This window comes from Epinephelus moara, chromosome 19 (assembly GCF_006386435.1).
Source record: "Epinephelus moara isolate mb chromosome 19, YSFRI_EMoa_1.0, whole genome shotgun sequence".
In the NCBI taxonomy this organism is placed as follows: domain Eukaryota; kingdom Metazoa; phylum Chordata; class Actinopteri; order Perciformes; family Serranidae; genus Epinephelus; species Epinephelus moara.
The window spans coordinates 35,350,662-35,370,659 of NC_065524.1; the positions used below are offsets into that span (position 1 = coordinate 35,350,662).

Below are 19,998 nucleotides of genomic sequence, written 5' to 3' on the forward strand. Positions count from 1 at the left end.
CAAATCAGTGATTGTGTGTCGCCCTCCAACTGTTAACCAGATCTCTCATGGATTCCCACTGTCATCACTTCGTAGCATATCCGACACATCAACGTTCACCCAGTTGGGTAAATGGGCCCCAGACCTTAGAACCTTAAACCTCAGAATATAAGTTATCCTCTCCAAACTCAAGCTGTGTAAAGGTAGAACTGACTTCCTGATCGATTAAAGGTGGGGTTTCAAAGCAGACAGTACCTGATGTATGGCTGCATGTGAGGCAGCTGGTTGGTCAGGATGTCACCAATCATCTTCACCGGCATCCGATCGCCTGACATCTTCTTCCTCACCCTCAGAGCCCTGCAGGGGGAGAAGAGAAGGGGGCATGATGAGAGGTTTGGTCTGATGCATTCAACTGTATGGCTGTGATAAACACACCTCGAGAAAAAGTTTGGTTTAAACAGAAGTATAATAAAAGTATTTAACTTGTTTATACGGGAGTTATAAATATTACTTTACATTTTGGAACCAACCCTCATTGACTTTTATGCAAATCTTAAAAAAAATACGCCATTCTGTGTCAGGTTGGGCTGTCAGGGAACAAAAACAGCGCACAGGTTTATTTTCCAGCATCGTTCCAAGCAGCTGAACTTTGCAAGGCAAATATTATTTTTAGAATTACAATAACTTCAAAGCCGATGACAGCTGACTTGTGCTTTGCAAAGCGTGTCAGATGCAAATGTCTGCCACATGAAACAAAGCGTACTGTGTGCATGAGCATGTAACAGTGATAGGTGTTGTTTCTCTTTACTTGAGCAGCTTGATGTTGCACATGATGAGCTCCTTCCAGTTGACAAAGATCATGGCCACCTCTTTCTCCGTCAGCAGCTCGCACTCCAACAGAGGTTTGTGGAAGATCTAAACACACATGCACAAGAGTTACTAGAGAAAAATGTCAGTGATGTGGCAGAGGAAAGGCTGACAGAACAATCTGGGATGCAAATATTCAGAGGTAAATTTCTTTCCAGACTACCCAACTGGTGCTATATACAGTATATAATATTTATGAACACCGTATGGACACGTATTTCTGTGTTTACCTCTGTGACGAGCTGCAGATCGTTGACGTAGTTCTCCTCGGTGACGATCAGCTCGTGGATGTATCCCTGCCTCTTCCTCTCCATGGGACTCAGCATGTCCAGCAGGTGGAGGTCAGCGCACCCTGAAATACAAACAGCACACACACAGTTGTCAATCAAACATCCTGACACATGGAAGGGGCAAAAACAAAAGAGAAAAAACACATGATAGCAACAACATTACCAACAAAATACATACCTGAGATCAAGTCAAAAGTCTGTCATGTGAGTCTGTGTTGTGCTCCGGGAAACTGTGTGTGTTTATTTCTGTGATTCACATGTCTAAAGTGTGTGTATGTGTGTAGAAATTAAAGACAATGTCTATTAAAAGTTTATGTGACAGAAATTCTTTATCTTTCAGAAGACTGATTGTTTTAACGTTTACCTAAACAGGGAAGCTTGGCATTTGGGCTTCTGTTATGAATGGTAAAACATGTCACTCACAAACAGCTTACTAATTAGGAAGATATTTATGATGGTTTATGACTTCTGTTACCTGAAATTGTTTGAAGCTGGGTGCAAAAAAGGAGAAATAAAGATTGCTCCTGGCTTTTTAAAATTTGCTATAAACTCAAGAGCTGCTGTGGAATCAGTTAATTTCTCATCACGAACAAACTAAGATATGATCAGGCTCTGCTGCAGTTACATTATTAAGTAACTTGCAATATTTAGCTTTTGCAATATTTATATTTTGACTATTTTGACTTTTGCATATACAGTCCATGCACTTGCCAAACAAGTTCACACTACTGATAGAGCCTATTGCACCAGGGAAGCTCTCTGTATTTCACAGTATGCTGATTGTGGTCACTTTGGCGACTTTCCCGTGCACGTGCATTGAAACTTGGCATTCTAAGAAAGGATGAAGTCAAAAAGACTTCAGGAGAGCCCTCCTGAGGGCGGGGCAGATTGATAGTGTTGTAATTACTCTCACAGCCAGACTGGGAGAACCACAAGTTCCACACTTCAGCTTTATGATGCTTTTATCCGTTTACTTCTTAACAAGCTGACGGACACACAGCAGCACAGAAGGGTAATACATTCAGTTAAGAAAATACTATTTGCAATTTTTCTGAATTAATGTGGTTATCTCATTAATTATTGTATCCCTGAATAAACAGGATTATTGTGTCATGAATTCAGAAAAAGGGCAGATTCAATTTTTGGGGGCATTTTTCTTTTGTACAGCCATAATATATGTCACCTCATAAAACTGCCCATTTATATTTGATATATTTCAGCCACAAATAACTGCAGAGATACTCCAGAGTTATTGATTAATGCAGCTTCAGGTAAAATGACTCAAAAATAACGAACTCAATATATAAAAATTAAATTGAATTGTATTGTATTTAAAAAAAAAAAAGTCACAACAGGGCCATAATTAAATAAAAACATGATTAAATGCTTTAGAGGTCAGTTTAAAAGGATGCTTTCTTTGGTTTAATATAGATACCATGTATATTACAGGTCTGAGTAACTGTGTGTGTGTGTGTGTGTGTGTGTGTGTGTGTGTGACAGAGTAACGAGGCCAGTTGACTCCAGTCTGTCTCAGAGCATTTAATCATCAGGACCAGTCAGATTAACCGCTTCATCAAAATCTCCACCAATAAAACCTCAGGACATTTTTACTCTCAACGCTATGCTAACATTCTGTACATGTCATTCATTCATTCAAGTATCCTTTACTTTCCTTTGTGTATCTGTCTGACCATTCGTGTCCATAACACTGCTCAGTCATGCTTTATTTTCACTCACTCACTCACTGACTCACTCATTCACTCACTCACTCACTCACTCACTGACACTTGAGTGCAGTCTAATTACATTTGGCTGTTAATCCATTTGTCCATTCATCAGAGTTTCTATTTATAATCCATATGAAGCATCAACCATTACCATTCAATAGATTAACTATAGACCATACAGAGCTTTTATTGATTCATTTTTTAAACAAACCCAACCGGACCAGAGCAGTGCTCCAGAGCAGAGTTGAGCAAAGTGTGCGTTTGGTTAAAAATGGTAAAAGACATAAATGTTAAAATCCCAGTTTGTAGCTTAGACTGCACCATAAATTCACTCTATAAATGCAGAGTATGTGTCGCTTCCACCTGCAGCTCTGCGAGTCCCAAACTTGATTCGAACTTAATGCTAATAGGGACAAAAACTGACTGCAGATGGGTGTTAGCACAAAGTAACAGGCATTGTTATGATAATATTGACCCAGCGTGTGTGGAGCACGGCTCTGGTCGAGGTGGGTCTTTGTTCTAACCTAAAATACTTTCTCTGACTGTGAGAAGTCTCGACCATCGGTTACCAAATTGACAAAAAAACAGGATCTGTTAAAAACCTGCTCATATTTCTGTCTCCTGAGGACCCAAAACAAACCGAAAATTGTGCCTCAGTTCTATTTAACCGATGGTCTTTAACTCATCATCCAATCAGAGACCTTCACCTCCAATACTGACACACCGAGGAGCCAATGGGATCCAAGCAGGTTAATAATATAATAATAATAACAACTCTATTGCTTGTTGTATAAAAAGTTGCGTAGTTCAATAATCATTTCATTTGTCGTTTGTGTTTCTGAGGGTAAACATTAAAAATCACAATACTGTCATCTGGATAAACAAAAACAAAACAATACAAATCTGATATGGCAACCACTATAACACTAGTCTGTTGCTATGGGAACAAACACAGGGGCGGATATAGTGCTGGGGGAGATGCAAAAGACACACCGGGGGTGTACATTACCATGGTAACAGGTGATGTACAGTACTTTAAAGTGAGGCTATGCTGTCTGTCAGTTTTTCTGTCACTGTCCCTCAACACATTCCTGTTAAATCAGTGATATGATGCAGATAAAATATGATATATATCAGGACTCAGAGCAGCGCTGTAAAGCTAATGACATTTAGTGGGAACAAACAGTGCTGAATGTTTGATCGGTGGCACAGGAAGCTGTGGCTACAGAAGCACAGCTATGTAGTGAAAGTGATGGAGCTGGCTGTGGAAAAAACTCCTGTGCCTCAATGTAGATGTTTCTAGTGCCAGTTTAAGATTTCACAGGTTTCACTGTCCCTTACCAAACACCTCGTAGGGGTGAAATGATTGTGCATGGTGTGATACAGTAGGTTTTGCAGTGCAGGGGGAAGCAAACTTAAAAACAGCTTTTTGTTGTGCATGAAGTTTGGTGACAGTGAGCTAAAAGACTTTAAAAGGTGCATCACAGTTTGGGAAATTCAAAGAGGTAAAGCTCAAATGAGTTTGTGAAACTGAGCCACAACTAAAAACAGCTGAGCTATCTAAAGGAATAGTTTGACATTTTGGGAAATATGCCTAATCGCTTTCTCACTGAGTGAGAGATGAGAAGATCAATAGCACTCTCATGTCTGTGCGTTAAATATGACGTCTTACAAAAAATACACAAGTGAACACAGTGGATTTTGGTGGTTTCATCCAGGCACAAACAGAAATGCAAAAAAAGTTAGAGGTGTTTTAAGCACATTTTGAGGCAAGCCGGCCGTTTCTAAGTGCTTCTGCTTGTATGCGAAGCTAAGCTAATTGCGGGCTGGCTCTAGCCTTATATTTAACAGACAGATATGAGAGCAGAGCTGCAACAATTAGTTGATGAATCGATTAGTCGAATGACAGAAACTATTTTGATAATCGAATAATTGTTTCAGTAATTTTTTAACATTTGCTGTTTTTTAAAATCTTAAACATGAGAATTTGATGCTTTTCTTTGTCATACGTTATAATAAACTGAATTTTGGATATATGGACTGTTGGTCGGATAAAACAGACCATTTGAAAACGTTGCCTGTTTCACTGTTATTTCACATTTTACTGACAAAATGATTAATCTGGAAAATAATGGGAAGATTACACGATTATGTAAATATGAACAGTCTTGATTTTCTCATTCAGCACGCATAAAGAAAGTATATGAGTTTCCCAAAATGTAAATATATTCCTTTAACTGGAATGATTCAAAGATCTGACGACGGACATGATCGAGTTATCTTTTCTGACAAATCGTTCCACCCCTACATATTTAGTACCAAATCTGTCTGTGTCCATCATCCTGGTCTAACCCTCGACAGTGTGACAGCATCTCATCATCATCATCATCATCATCATCATAGCAACAGACAAAACAATAAACATGTAAACAAAAACAACAACAGAACATAAAATGGATCAGTTAAAGTTAATACATTTTCAGAATGTTAAACTAAAACGGATAAAAACATTATCACTCTGTGTGTGTGTGTGTGTGTGTGTGTGTGTGTGTGTGATCTTTTCATACTGTTTCAGGTCATGTGCATACCCCAAACTCTCTGTACCATGTTGCATTTGGTGTGTGAGTGTAATTTGGTTAGCTAGTATGCTAAGCAGTTACAAGCATGGCTTTCCATTTATAGCCCTGAGCTCTCTACGGGCTGAGTCCCATTCCAGCTGCTCGCTCCCTTCTATGCCTCCTTCCCTAGCAGAGAAAGAGAGCAGAAGGAAAGGCTAACTGGATAAGCCACAGAAGGGAGCTGCATTCTGGGTTGAAACTTAGCACTCAGCTACTGTGGGACGTGTCTCAAAAACTGCCTCGTTTCCTCTCCTCTCCCATTCCTTCATCTCCTTTTTTTAAGAGGTGGGAAAAAAGAAGAAGGAGAGAAGAAGGAGGAGTCTTTGGCATTGAGGAGAGGAGAGGTGAAGAGAGGAGACTTTGACATTGAGACTTGTCCTCCAGCAGATAGTGGGTCTTTCTGTGAAGCTGTGGGAAGGGAGGGGTTAGTGAGGGGGTTGGGGTGGAGCCAGCGCTTTTGACTGACAGGTGAATAAAGCTGCTGAACCAATGGGAGCAAAGTTAAATAAAAAAAAAAGAAAAATCAGGAAGGAGCGGGATGAGCTGAGCTACAGATTCTAATGACAGAATCTCCCATAAAGCCACAAAATGACCCACTATCCACTGTACCACGCTATGACAGGGCTGTATGCATGGATATATGTTAATGTGTGTGTGGATATGTGTGTGTGTGTGTGTGTATGTGTACAGTCACTGTGACCCAGTCAAAAACATGTTCATCAGTCCAATCTGGGAGGAAGGAGCTCAATAGTCTCATCTCCTCTCCTCAGCTAAACACCTCCCAAGTGAAAGAGAAGAAGAAGAAGAAGAAAAGATGGAGAAGAAGAAAGTTGGAGAGGAGAGTGACTATTGATCTCCCTCCTGCTGAACACTGCTGTTTGGAGCCAGAGCCTTAGATAAACAGAGTTTGGCCAAGTCCAGTCAGAGCCATGCATAGACAGAGTTCTCGCCACCACTGGGCGTTTTAACGTTACAGTCTGTCTGTCTGTCTGTCTCTCTCTCTCTCTCTCTGGCTTCTATTGGTGGAGAGTCGCCATTTCCGGGTCATGTGACCTCTTGCTGCTGTCCCATTGGTTGAGTGGCCTAGTGGGCGTGGCCTAGTGGGTCTCTTTGAGGGCTTTGAGGAGAGGGGGGTTCTGGGTAATGATATGATCCTAGAGAGAGGACGACAACAACAACATCAACAAAAACAACAAAACAAAACAACAACAACAACAACAACAACAACAACCAATCGGGTGCTAGGTGGGTGGAGCGTGCAGCAAGACAGAGAGTGTGGAGGTGTGCTCTAACCTAGCATAGAAGTAGAGGATCTAGAGCAAGCAACACAGCAGCAAGCAGCGTGACAGAGCTCCGAAGAATTCATAGTGACCAGACTGTTTACGTTGCCATCATTGATGCAGCATTTTCACTGCGTCATACAGCACAGCTCTACTGAGGTTAACTAGCTCTTTTTTGGCTTTCCATTATTGGATGTTGTAGATACTGCCTGGAACCTGGTATTTCTTTTGGCACCAACTCGGTTGAGGTTCCAGATGAGCTGAGCCGAAAAAACCCAAATCACTTGCGCGACATCCTGCAGAGACCCTGCCACTTTTAAATAGCTGAGCTAGCATCGAGCTAGCACTCGACCCAGATTTTAAAAATGGCAGTCCGCAAAGCTACGGCATTCAAATTGTTGTGCAGATGTTTCTCTGTTTGGGTGCCGATTTAAGGATTCAGCGAGTGTCACGTTAAAAATTATGCCACGAGTTGCGATTATGTTGGTCCAGTGTACTGGCTTAAACTGGTTTGATTTTACGCAAACCAGCTGAATTGTTATGTTTCTCATGACAAGTTCGAGCAAAGTTAAAATAAAGCCTACATCACTTAGCTGGGCTGACAGCTTCAAGCTTCACGTAGGTATACTGGTCTGCTCCAGTGATTGCTTTAACATCAGACCAGATTAATAATATTAAATATTTTATGACTGACTGATTATTGGTCACTGATGTGGCCCATGGCAGCAAAGGAAATCAAACTTTTAGCATCAAATGCTCTCCACTATTTACATGATGTTTCTATTTATTAATTTTTAATTTGTAGGTTAGTTTTAGTCATCCAACCTGAGATGGTTTGTTGGGACTGGGTGATGTGACTTAAATGAATATCACAATATTTTTCCTTTAGAGATGTGTTTTTAAATGCTAGTTGTTCCTGTACAGTTGCTTAACATTAGAAATTCTGTGTGTGTTAACACATCTTTAGCCACAGCTTTAGTGCTAATGTCTTGTATATATTTTCATTAAACACCATTTTCTCCTGTTTATATTTAGTTCAGGGACTCAGGCTTAGTACTGTCTTTTTGTTTCCCTTGTTTGTTTGTAAGAGACATATTTATGTTTAATATTTTGGACTTTGGTTCACCCTGAACACAAAGCTTCATACTTTGTAGGTAACATAAATATTTATTGTGTTTAGCAATAAATTGCTGGCTATTTCTATTTACTTTTGCTCTCTGATTTAATCCTTAAGTTGCACTCTCACATGCCTGGACTGGGGCGTGACACAAGCCTTACACCAAACTCTTCATACAATTTTAAACAAGAACTGCTCAAACTTTCTTTGGTCATTTTTCCATTATAAAAAGCTTTTAATAGTTAATTTATTAAAACAATGACATGATAACATCCTGTTATCGTGACATGATTCGAATGAAAGTAACTTAACGACGATAGTAACAGTATTTGCAAATCTGAAACCTTCTTCTTAACACCTACTCTATTGATTCATCATTTTTAATATTGTACAAAGGCTCATTTTGGCTCAGTAGTGCTAAAAATACCCACAACTTCAATTAGTCAAAACGCTGAGTTCAGTCAAGGTTGACTGTCAGCGTGTCTTTGCTCAGCTCTGGAAACTCTAAGTCTATGGTGGATCATGCTGAAGGGACACATGCAGGGAGAGGGGAAACACTTTTACACTGATGCGCGCAAATATACACACACATGCATGCACATACACACCACACAAACACACACAAACACCACCCAGAGGTGTTGCATGACGGGGAGGTTATCAAAGAGGCCCAAAGGAGTGTCAAGGTGAAAGGTCAAGAGGTCAAACCAATCCGGGGTCAAACACTGAGAGAGGGACAGCATCTCCACACCTGGCTCTGGGGTGTGTGTGTGTGTGTGTGTGTGTGTGAGAGGGAGAGAGAGTGTGAGTAAGTGTGACTGTGTGTGAGTGTTTTGTATTCCCACTGAGATAATGTTAATATGTTGTTTTAGTATACTGTGTATGTTGTGTATGGTGATGCGTATGTTTGCGTGTACTCACACTGCGTGCTCGGGTCTGTATCCGTGGTGAGTTTGACGTAGTTGCTGGGAAACAGACCCTCTCTCCCATTGAGCTCTCCCTTCCACCAATCACAGTCGTCCTTGTTGAGCACCGTGATCACCTGACCCTTCAGGAAGGCCAGCTCGTCGTCGTTCTGGGCCACATAGTCGTACATGCCGATCACCTGACACACAGCTTAAGGAACAGAGACAGATAGGACGCACATTATGTATGTAACCATTTCAGCTTCACGGTCACATGTGACAGTTACAGAGACAATGTCTTTTTAGCTAATAAAGCTGTCGATCTCATCTCTGTGGTGGAACCAGATGCTGCTACAGATGGAGTGCATCTGTATTTTAAAAGAAGCTTGAGGTGTTATTAACATTGCCAAGTTCAGCTACGTTGTATTTAAGTTTTCTCACTTATTAATCCCTCATTTAGTTTCCCAGCATATTATGGAAAACAGGACTTTAAATGTATTGTCAGTGTATCCATTTGTGAGTGTACCTGTGCTGGCAGGAGCCAGTTTGGGAGGGGTGGGCTCTGTGGGCGTTGTCTTGCTGGTGCTGGGACTGAGCAGCTTCACATAGTTGGCTGGAAACCAACCTATCTGACGCTTTTTCCCCCGGGCCTGAACCAATCGGAACACAGCATATTATCAGTCATAAAATGCAAACAGAATTTGGATTCCTGGAAGTAAATATGACTTACAATATAAAGGAAAACATATGCCATATAATCCAAGGTCAACTACAATTTAATTATTAGGTATTAACAAAATCCAGATATAAAATTCACTTAGTTAGTCATTTAAAGGAGAACTGACTACCCCCAAAATGTGTAGTGTAATTAAACTGGATCTGGCAATAGGCACAAGGTTACTGGATTTAATGTAAGGTCAACATGGTGAACATTTCTTTGCATATGTTAGAGTTTAAGCTTGAGTACCTGGAGCTCACCCTCCCACCAGCCCCCGGGATTCTTTTTTCTAATGAGGATGAGCTGTCCTGGAGCTAACGTCAGCTGCTCTGCTCCTGTGGCACTGTAGGGGGCGATCACCTGAGCGATCTCTGATGCAGAGAGAAACAGAAGAAGATGATGTTATTCAGTCAGCCAGGTTCAGTGTCTGATTGCTTTAACTTTGTAATGAGTGTTGACATCACATTTCAACTACTGACTTCACCTAAAAATGTATATTTGACAGAATCAAGGTGGTAACATCTGCAAAAAGGGCAACTAAAAGCTCACCTGGTTTCTTTCCCAGACTGCCCGTCTTCCCCGCTGGTCCCAAAGACTGGAGACAGAGTTTAAATAACAACCATTACAAATATTTCCCTTGTTGTGTAAAAACATCAAAGACACACTGACAGTTCTGGTTTGTCCTCATATTTCTGAGCAGAATCTCACCTCTGAGGCTGAGTCTCGTGGTTTGACATAATTGGAAGGGAAGACTCCAGTCTTGCCTCCGACCATGCCCGTCCACCAGTCCCCTTCTTTCCTGGTCACCATGACGATATCTCCTTGCTGGAAACTCAGGTCACCCTGTTCACTGCTCTCGTAGGTGTACATGGCCACGTACTCTGTGTACATGCATGTAGACACGAGGAGTCAATGACAATTATCCACCTTACTTTTCAAATAATGTATATTTACATGCTTGTGTATGTTACCTTCTCCAGACTCAGAGGGTTTTGTTGGGGAAGGGGAGGGACGTTTTCCATTGGGTGGACTTTCTGATACTCCAGATTCACTAGAAGAGACAAGGAAAAAATCTTTCTTTGCAATGCTCTTACATAAAAGACCACAAACATAACTACAGATTTAACTGATTTTGAATATTTTAATCATAAGACCATGCATACACCAGAGAATTCGGTCAAGACACAGGACCACACCCTCAGTGTTTTTATTTAATTATATCTAATTTAAAAAAGTAGGTCATAAACAGGCGATCAAACATGACTTGACTCGAGTGTTCAAGTCCAGTAAGTCCAGTAGGACCAAAACGTTAGTGTAACTAATAAATTGTGAAGCTGAGCAAGAGTAGTGTACAGGATTTTCTCTCTAAAGACTCAGGTGATGTTTTCCAACGCACCTGCATCTGAGACAGTTGGATGTGTGAGTTTCTCTCTTCAAACAAGTCGCAAACAGTAACATTGAGATTATATGTGTAAACCCTTACACTACACGATCATTTGGGCAGATAATCTGCCTCTAATTAGGAATACCCCCACGATTGTCAGGGGGGCGAATCAGATCTAAAATTCTTCCAATCATCCTCTAGTGTCGGACCAGCATTAGAAGTCCTGACTTCAAAAGCCAACCAGCATGTCAAGGCTGAAGGAGACGAAACATGATCCTGTGTTTTTTAGTTTTGTAAATAATCTCTCAGTCTCAGCAGAATTCATTGAGTCTTTTTGACTTGATGCAACATTTTGACCCACCTAGTGTTTTTGCTGCGTGCTGTGGCACCAGGTGGGGGCGTCATGGTGGCGGAGATGAGCTTGACGTAACTTTTGGGGAACCAGCCTCTCTGTCCGGTCTGCAGTTCACCTAACCACCACATGTCCTGCTGCTCCAACACTGTTATTATCTGTATTGATAACAACAACAGTACTATTAGTTCTATTATGTTTAAAAATTAATGATCCCACCCACAAGGAAGCTGCAGCCTGAGAGTGCAATGTACAGTATTCATATGGGAAATTCCTCATCTACCTCATTTTTGTTAAAGTTGAGGTGGTTGTCCTTCTTCGCTCTCCATGGATACAAGGCCTGAGCCTGCAGACCCTCGACCTTCTCCCCCTGACAAACAGAGAACAACATTCAGTCAGTTCAAAGGTTCATGTACAAACACAGTAGCAACTCAATAATCTTAAAGTACGTCGTCAGCAAGTAAACCTACTCTGGTGGGCCCAGTTGTTTGAGAGACATTTATCCAGTTAAGGTCCAGGACTCAACGTCTCACAGAGTTTCATTATGTTCGTACCTGTCCTAGCACGGGAGAAGGAGAGGACCCCGTCGTCATGGTCGCAGGTGTGAAGGCAGAGCGCTGTCGTAGCTGTGCTGAGGGAACACTGAGTGAAGGATTTTGACTGGTTGAAGAGGTTGGCCATGCGTCCCATCCTTCACTGTCTGACTGACTGGCTGTGTTGGAGGGCCAACTGGAAATATACGCCCACAGACAACCCAAATATTAGTGGAGCACTACAGGCATGTGGGCGAAGATTGTGTTTAAAATGGACACACTGAGACTCTAAATGGTGACATTGAAACAGAGCTGCTAATAAATCAATCAACAGATTTTTCAAATCATTAAATATGTAGTGGGAGACTCTAATTTTCTATCCTTAGACGCACCAGTGAAGCAAAACTGCGTCTGGTTCTGATAACACTGACACAAGCAGGACTCACTTAGTGCTGAAGTCAGCCCAGTTACTGTTGGCGGAGGACGTGGAGGAAGAGGTGTGTCCAGGTGCTGGGGGAGGCGTGGTCATTGGCTGCTGGGCTGAGGTGGGTGTGGCTGAGGCTGTTGCGCGCAGGCTGATCGGTGCTTCGCTGTCGGGTATCCGTTCTGCGTAATTGGCTGGAAACCAACCAGTGCGACCCCTGAGCTCTCCTCCCAGCCAGCCGGGTTCACCTGTTTGGGACTCATCCACCTGTGAGAGCAGAGGGGCGGGATTAAGATAACGCTGAAACACGCAAGCACACACAGGGGCTGTGTTCGAAATCGCATACCAACATACTGCATACTACACACTAAATTATTGATTACATATGCTATTACCAGTAGACTATTTACACTACCATATACTCAAGCGCTATGTCTTCTCAGCATCACAGGACTGTGTCGTTCACGACGTTACCTGTCCAAGCTACTGTTTAATTAAAATGTACATGACAAATGTAAATCAACTTGACCTCTTCCATTTAATTCAATATTTTTCAGCATTACAGTAAGGCGAATTTAGTGTTTTTTAAGCTCCTGCACTTTTCTCCTAACTGTAACTTAAGAACACTTGCCACCAGTCCTAATTATTATAATTTAAACTGTAAGCCTCATGTCCACCATCAGACAATCAGAAGAACCACAGTGCATTGTGAGGCGGTTGAGTATGACCAATACGCTCATAAATTTTTGCCAATCCAGAATACATCTGGGCATTTCACACGTACATAAAAATTCACAAGCACTGCGGTCAGCTCTGCATACTCAATTTAGCACCATACTTAATATGAATAGTATGTCAGTATGCAATTTCATCCAGACCCGGGCACATCAGTAGGGATGTGTGTGTGTGTGTGTGTGTGTTTAGATTCATAACAACAGAGCGATGGTGTAAAAGACAGCAATGGCCACAACAACAGCAGCGGCAGCATCAACTGTTGATTTCCAGGAAGTATAATGACCAAATTAGTGAACAATCAAGTGAGACAAGTGACACATAAACTTGGAAACTTTTGTTCACGGTTTACTTCGTGTTCTGGTTTTTGTTTCTATCATAACAACCAAGTTAAGGACCTTCCTTAATTATCTGTCTCACTCAATAATTCTAAATAACCTCATGATAAAACCTGTGGTTGTCCCCTTCATTACAAATCAGAAAGTATTTTTACTTTATTTACATTTGAAGTCCATGATGTTGCTTTCAATTACATTATTTGTTGTAAAACTTGGCGGGTTTACATCCAGTGTGATTTGTATGTAAACCCTGCTCATCTTATTCATGTTAAGTTTAATTATGGAGACACTGACAGTTATAAAGACTACATTTTAAGTAGCTTTTATTTACTCAGAGAGGTCTAACTGTAAAGTGCAACGCTGCGTAGCTTTACACTCAGTTAAGCACATTCAGAACTTTTCACATTAACCATGAAAACAAATCAAGCATAACAACATTTACGGACCTGATTAGAATGATTTGGTTAAAAAATACAAATTAAAATAAGCCAACAACATTCATCCACTGGCAAATGAATGATCAATGGAACGACATGAGATGAACCAATGACAGCAAGAGCTCAAATGAAAGCTGGCTTGTGATTGGTGGAGGCACAACACTGGGCGGGGGCAAGAACTTACCCATTCCCCCTTCACCTTCAGTTCGCACAGCAGAGGAGAGAACAAACAGTTAATACACACACACCACACAGTCTCTCACAAACACACACACCTCACAGATCACAAAAACAAACTTCAGAGAGGGGACAGTCGAAGAGAAACACACACTCACACACAAAGTAATATATCTGCTCGTACAACACGTATACACATATATTAGTGTATGTGTGTAAATTCTCGGGTTGATGTGTTTCGTATTCCAACTTATTTTAGGTAAACTTGCTGTACACAAATTTCCTTTTGTTAAACGAAACTTAAGACTCTCACATGACCTCAATCTGCACCACCGTCCTTCTGTATTCCCGCGTTTTTTGTAGCACGGTGAATGGCTGAAGGATGCAAGTGTATGTGTGCTTCGTTTGTGTGCATATGCATACCATGATTACGTCTCCGGGGGCGATACTGATCTCATCATGGCTGCGAGCATCAAATGGATATAGAGCCCTGTAGTAGACCACCTTCACTGGCTGCTGCTGCTGGTCGAAGCTGCTGACTGGTGCTTTCTGGTCAAACAGACTGGGGACTGGAGCCTTCTCTACTGTAAATCAAAAGAGAGAATCCACCATCACATGTCAGCTGTTGGTCAAACTCCAACACAACATATTCTCAGTGGCGGGGCTGGGCAATATGGAGAAAACCATCCATCCATCTGCCTCCTGTGTTCTGGGATCCCCAGGCCTCCTACCAGTTGGACGTGCCTGGAACACCTCTAATAGGAGGCGCCCAGGATGCATCCTGATCGGATGCCCGAACCACCTCAACAGACCCCTTTCGGAGTGAAGGAGCAGTGGCTCTACTCCAAGCTCTATCCCGATGTCTGAGCTCCTTACCCTGTCTCTAAGGCAGAGCCCAGCCACACTTCTTTGGAGGAAACTCATTTCAGCCACCTGTATCCGCGATTGTGGAGAAAATCAAACATAAGAATACTTTTATCTTTAAACAAATACCTCAATATTGATATTGCGACGACGTTGAGAGGCTTGACTCTCAGTGCTTTCACAAAATATTTACACAATGAGATTTTTTTAAAATAATCGTCTGTAATGTAGATACAATGTGGCAAACTATAGAACAGCTTAAACAGTCTATTAAGTTCAGAAAAGTACCTCACTTCACTGTACTGCAGCCTTTAAACCCAGGAACAGACAACACTTACAATATTATGATATCCAAAATCTAAGACAATATCTATAATAATAGTCTTATATTATGATATCAATATACTGTATACTTATACTTCCCTACATGTCAGAGCCAAATATCGACCACACCGACAAGCAAGACCATCTCTGCATCCTCTACACTGGAGAATGGAGGAATTAAACATCAGCTGGACAACCTCTGTGCCCGCATCACTTTCCAACAGGATATTAGACGCTGAAATGTCCTTTGTTTCACCAAAACTTGGCTAAACGCTAGATTACCCTACAGTGTCATTTAACCAGGTGAGTCTTTTTCTACATATCAACCTGACAGAAAAGAAGAAAAAAAGGAGAAGGCCTGTGCTTTATGTTGAATAAGTTGGTGTGACAGTAAGAACACTGAAATCCATCCCTTGCCATTTAATGTGTCCCACAGACCCTAAATTCCAGCTTGAACTCTGCTAGAAACTCCAGGACGAAGTGAAGATGCTACTTGGTTCAATAATTTAGCTCCACGTAAAACTGGCCGCTAATAACACCAAACCGACCTACCACAACACACATCACTGCTTTTGGGATCTCATGTTGTCACTTGTGTTCTCTTTTACGCATGCATACACTCTTACAGCTATAACCCACCCGTTGAGGCCCAGGGGTCGGTCGGCTGACTGAACAGCTTGTTCAGTTTCTCCTGCATGTCCTTCTTGCCTCTCCCCTCATCCTCCTTCTCTTCTGCTATTCCTGCTCCCTTCTTGCCCTCTTCCTCCTCATCCTCCAGCCCTCTCCTCTTCCTGTCCTCCTCTTCCTGAGTCACTCTGTTTAGCCAGGCATGGGGTGCAGAGATGGAGGGGGGGCTGGGAGCGTTGGGGGCAGAGCTCACTGCTTCATCCCTCCAGGCCACGCCCTCCTCTGATGACAACCTGATGAGAGGGAGAGAGGCATATGGATTGAATGATTAACCAAACTTTATTTTTATATTGTAAAGTACCAACAACACTTTATCGTATAATACAAAAAATGAGTCATTAACTAATGCAATAACGTGGACATAACTCTCCATTCTTACCTGCTGTCCTGCAGTTCAGCAGACTTCCTCTCAATCGGGGTGTGTATGTGAGGGTGTGTGTGTGTCAGTGTGTGTACGTCTCCTTCCAGCTCCCTCTGTTTCTGCCTCTGCTGCCGACTGTGGATCTCCCTCAGTTCCTGCAAGGCATCATTGGATACAGGAAGGAACAGCGGTGAAGAGGAAGTGGGATCAGAGGGCTGGTTGCTACGGGTTACCATCGACAACAAACAAGAACGACAACGGCAGCAGCAGCAGCAGTATGTATTAGTCAGGTGATCAAGGCAAGCTCCGCCCCTTCAACTGTGTCACTGAGGTGAGGAAACATCCCTGCTGGTAACCATGGCAATTAACTGAACCTGAACTCTTTTGAGAATTAACGATGACGAGCAGCTTGTTGTTTTTAAACTTGAACTAGGACTCGTAGCTGCTGCTTAACATCCTTACAATCTCTCCAGGAGTGCACTGACCAGTGCAAGAGATCAACAACAGACTGAGACAGGAAACATTTGACATGTAATGCATGCCTGTCCATCCTGGAAGAGGGTTTTGATAGTGATATCTATTTCTTTTTCCTTGTTACAGGGTTGCTGTTGTTTTTTGTTTTTTTTGAAAGACGTTTTTCTTTATCCCATTTGACAGACTAAAGAAAGAGTGTTTTGCTCTCTTCAGACTGTAAAGATTTTTTTAAGGCAAAATTGCGATTTTGCTATGATCAGAATGGTCATGATTTAAACGTTAAGTTTGGTATTTATTAACCTGGATACTTTCTTCTTATACTTTTGTATCTAAGTGACTAATAGGAACAACAATTTTTGAAACTGTGCTGCAGATGGCAGCAGTGTCACAGGCTACAATGTAACTACTCGGGGCATGTTTGCACCATCAAAATGCGTCCATTAAAAGTGCCTGATTTTGCCACTGACAGCCTCTGATTGTTATTTTTAGTGTCTCAAAACATTATGGAAAGGATTAAGGATCCCTACAGAGATAGGCCTTCATCTTAAAGAGAAAGATCCTTTCATTAAACTAGAAACAGCGCTGAAAACGCAACAGTAAAACCCACCAAACTACATTTAAATAAACAGTAATCTTATTATCATAAAACACACTTTATTTGAAGTCTACTAAAATAAAATAAAACTAAAAAAACCTGTCTTAGGTCATCTTTCCATTGTCCTAACAATCACCAACTATAGTTCAGTTTAAGTAAACCCTTAATTCATCCAGTTTGAAAATACACGCTAAAATTACTGTTTATTTAAATGAAGTCCGGTGTGTCTGCCAATGGCGATGTTGGGTCTATTTCTTGCTTAAAAAAAAAAAAAAAAAAAAAAAAAAAGATCATACTCTTTGACAAAAAGGTCAACTTGTGTAAGAATCCTTTCCATAACTTGTCAGACACTTGGAATAATAATCTGAGCCTGCCTGTCAGTGGCAAAACACAGGATCACTTTTAGTGGAAGTAAATTGACGGCAGACACATGCCCCAAGTGATTACACTGCGGCCTGTTTTGCCACTGCCAGCTGCAACAGTCTCACTCAATGCTGGACCAGTTTCAGAATTTATTGTTCTGATTAGTCACTTAGACACAAAAAGCGTGGAAAAATAGGGTCCGGGTTGACAAATACGAAACTTACCCTTAAACAGTGAAGCAGCTAGGAAGTGGCATATCAAGTTTTTTTTATGTTAAGGAGATAAAGTACTAGACTCACCTTTCCTTACTGAATTTGGGTCACACAGGAAGGATTTGAGTTAGCCAAAAAGAAGACCAAATTGTCTCATCGACAGGTTTGTCACTGTAATGCTTTTAATGCAACATCCCACCTCACTGCCACCCTATATACCATTGCCTGCAGTTGGTCAACCAAATTGCTAGCTGTGGTATGAATGGACTTCTAGTTCAACAAGCAGCTCCCTTTTTTTCTGCTTACATCTTTATGAGTAACACAGCCCAGGAGAATCGTTTGAGTGGGGTGGTGTATATCAGTGCTTCTGCATTTTGTGATTGTGAGGTAAAACATTTGAGAAGACACACTGTTTATCACCTGTTAGACTGCAGCGTCCGGGCAATGAGTGACAAGGAATCAAGGAAAAAATAATCTTTATTCCCATTTACTGTCTCACTGCAATCATTCGCTGCTCCTCTTTCCTGTCTTTCTCTTGTGTGGTCAGTGCAGCATGTGTTTTTCTGTCTAAACAGGATTTCCCCAATATGACTCTTGAGCTGCTCAAGCTGGTGTGGACAGAAGACAAACATCTCAATGACCGCAGCAACTACTTGGCAACAACGATTTGTTGTATGCATGTACCAATCGTGTCTTCTGGGTAACAGATGTAATTGTAAATTCATTATAGCATGTTTAACAGACCAAAGTAAACCCAATATGGCTTTGGGGAATTTGTGGAGATCGAATCATATATAAAACTTATGGAAAGATTCCTTAATGTCAAGTGGGAGACCAGGGGATGTCACTGGGAAGGGGCTTTGTCACTACTGGAGGGTTGGCTCTGACCCGGCCAAAAACACAGGGCTTCGGTCATGGCGGCAGGGCGGAGCTTGCACAAGGCACAGAATGTTTTTGGGTGGTGTTAGGTATAAACAAAAAAGGGGGAGGAGTGGAGGGGAGTCAGGGGATGCGGTGGGGCAGCTCTGTGTAGTCATGACAACCAGCTGTGCCATTAGAACACACTCTGTTACTATAACAACACAAGGCAGCTGTCATGTTTCAGCCAAACAACCAACGTGAGGAAACCTTCAGAAACAAGCAACCAGAAAGAAGAGACTGACGGAGGAGTAAAACTACAACTCTGCAGAAAAGAGAGAGAGAGAGGACACCAACTCAATCTGAAACAGGAAGTGGGGGACAAGAGACAACAGAACATGCCTACACACAGACTACACGCACCCACACACATTCACACAAATCCAGACAGGCCTACCATACTTAGATTCTAGCGTATTCACTGATAAATGTTTACTAGCTTCTACTTGTCTGGCTGAAACATCATTTGGTAGCACAGAGGCTGTAGCTGTACAGTGACTGTAGTAATCTAGTAAAGTAGCCTAGCATAGCAACAGCATTAAGTCACCCAATCTAGTACACCTGCTAACCTAGCATGACTGCTAGCTTAGCATCACAACTGCGTAGAGAGTTAACTATGGGAGCAAAGTAGTGAGCTAACACCAGCTTGGACGAGGGGATGAGAGAGGGATAGGGAGCAGGGGGTAAAAGAGAATAAGAAGGTGATTCAAGAAAGAGATTAAAAAAGGATGAAGAGACATGGGGAGAAAGAAAAAGAAAAGAGAAAAAGTTAGGAGAGACAAAGAAAGAGGGGTAGGGTGGGAAAGGGAAGGGAAGCTGGGTTGTTGTGTGGACCTTTATAATGTAGTCTAGCCGAGCCAGACACACCCTGACGGCTGACACACACTCCTGTAGCTGTCCCTGCTGCTGGCACTGAAACACACACATATACATATATACATACTCACACAGAGCGTCAACCATTCTGTAGACACAGACACACACTCACAGACAGTTAATGTTTACACACTCTGTCCAGTCAAGGTACTGATTGTTGGAAGTGAACTTGTTTTGTTTATGAGCAGGTTCTGAGAAATGTATCTGATATAGCAACACCGGATACTTTATGTCCTCATGGTATTAGCCTTTGTTAATGCCATCTCACATATTTACATATATACACTCTGGAAAATGACATATATGACTGTTAAAATGATCAACTAATATCAGACACAGCACAGACATAACAGCAGTTAGGTTATGCTGGGTAAGTCTACTTGTAAAATGTTGGTCTTGGCATTCAACTGCAATTTCATTTTTTTCCACGTCAATTCAACATCTCT

The 19,998-nt window shown here is 41.7% G+C and overlaps 1 protein-coding gene across 6 annotated transcripts in view; it reads right to left on the reverse strand.

Moving 5' to 3' along the window:
- The window catches only part of itsn1 (intersectin 1 (SH3 domain protein)), a 50,809-nt gene that overhangs the window by 9,821 nt on the left and 20,990 nt on the right, over window positions 1-19,998 (reverse strand). For 2 of the 6 annotated variants that reach the window (XM_050070459.1, XM_050070460.1), the window contains exons 18-34: window positions 16,133-16,269; window positions 15,706-15,986; window positions 14,302-14,462; window positions 13,886-13,900; window positions 12,217-12,461; window positions 11,792-11,966; window positions 11,521-11,607; window positions 11,247-11,395; window positions 10,473-10,552; window positions 10,210-10,382; window positions 10,051-10,096; window positions 9,751-9,872; window positions 9,310-9,433; window positions 8,800-8,994; window positions 1,077-1,198; window positions 788-894; window positions 235-336 (exon numbers count right to left, since the gene is read on the reverse strand). In XM_050070459.1, the coding sequence (XP_049926416.1) occupies window positions 235-336; window positions 788-894; window positions 1,077-1,198; window positions 8,800-8,994; window positions 9,310-9,433; window positions 9,751-9,872; window positions 10,051-10,096; window positions 10,210-10,382; window positions 10,473-10,552; window positions 11,247-11,395; window positions 11,521-11,607; window positions 11,792-11,966; window positions 12,217-12,461; window positions 13,886-13,900; window positions 14,302-14,462; window positions 15,706-15,986; window positions 16,133-16,269 (2,321 nt within the window). Of the gene's footprint in view, window positions 1-234; window positions 337-787; window positions 895-1,076; window positions 1,199-2,660; window positions 6,636-8,799; window positions 8,995-9,309; window positions 9,434-9,750; window positions 9,873-10,050; window positions 10,097-10,209; window positions 10,383-10,472; window positions 10,553-11,246; window positions 11,396-11,520; window positions 11,608-11,791; window positions 11,967-12,216; window positions 12,462-13,885; window positions 13,901-14,301; window positions 14,463-15,705; window positions 15,987-16,132; window positions 16,270-19,998 lie in introns of those variants that run through there. The other 4 variants (XM_050070462.1, XM_050070464.1, XM_050070461.1 and 1 more) reach the window with 3 other exon arrangements.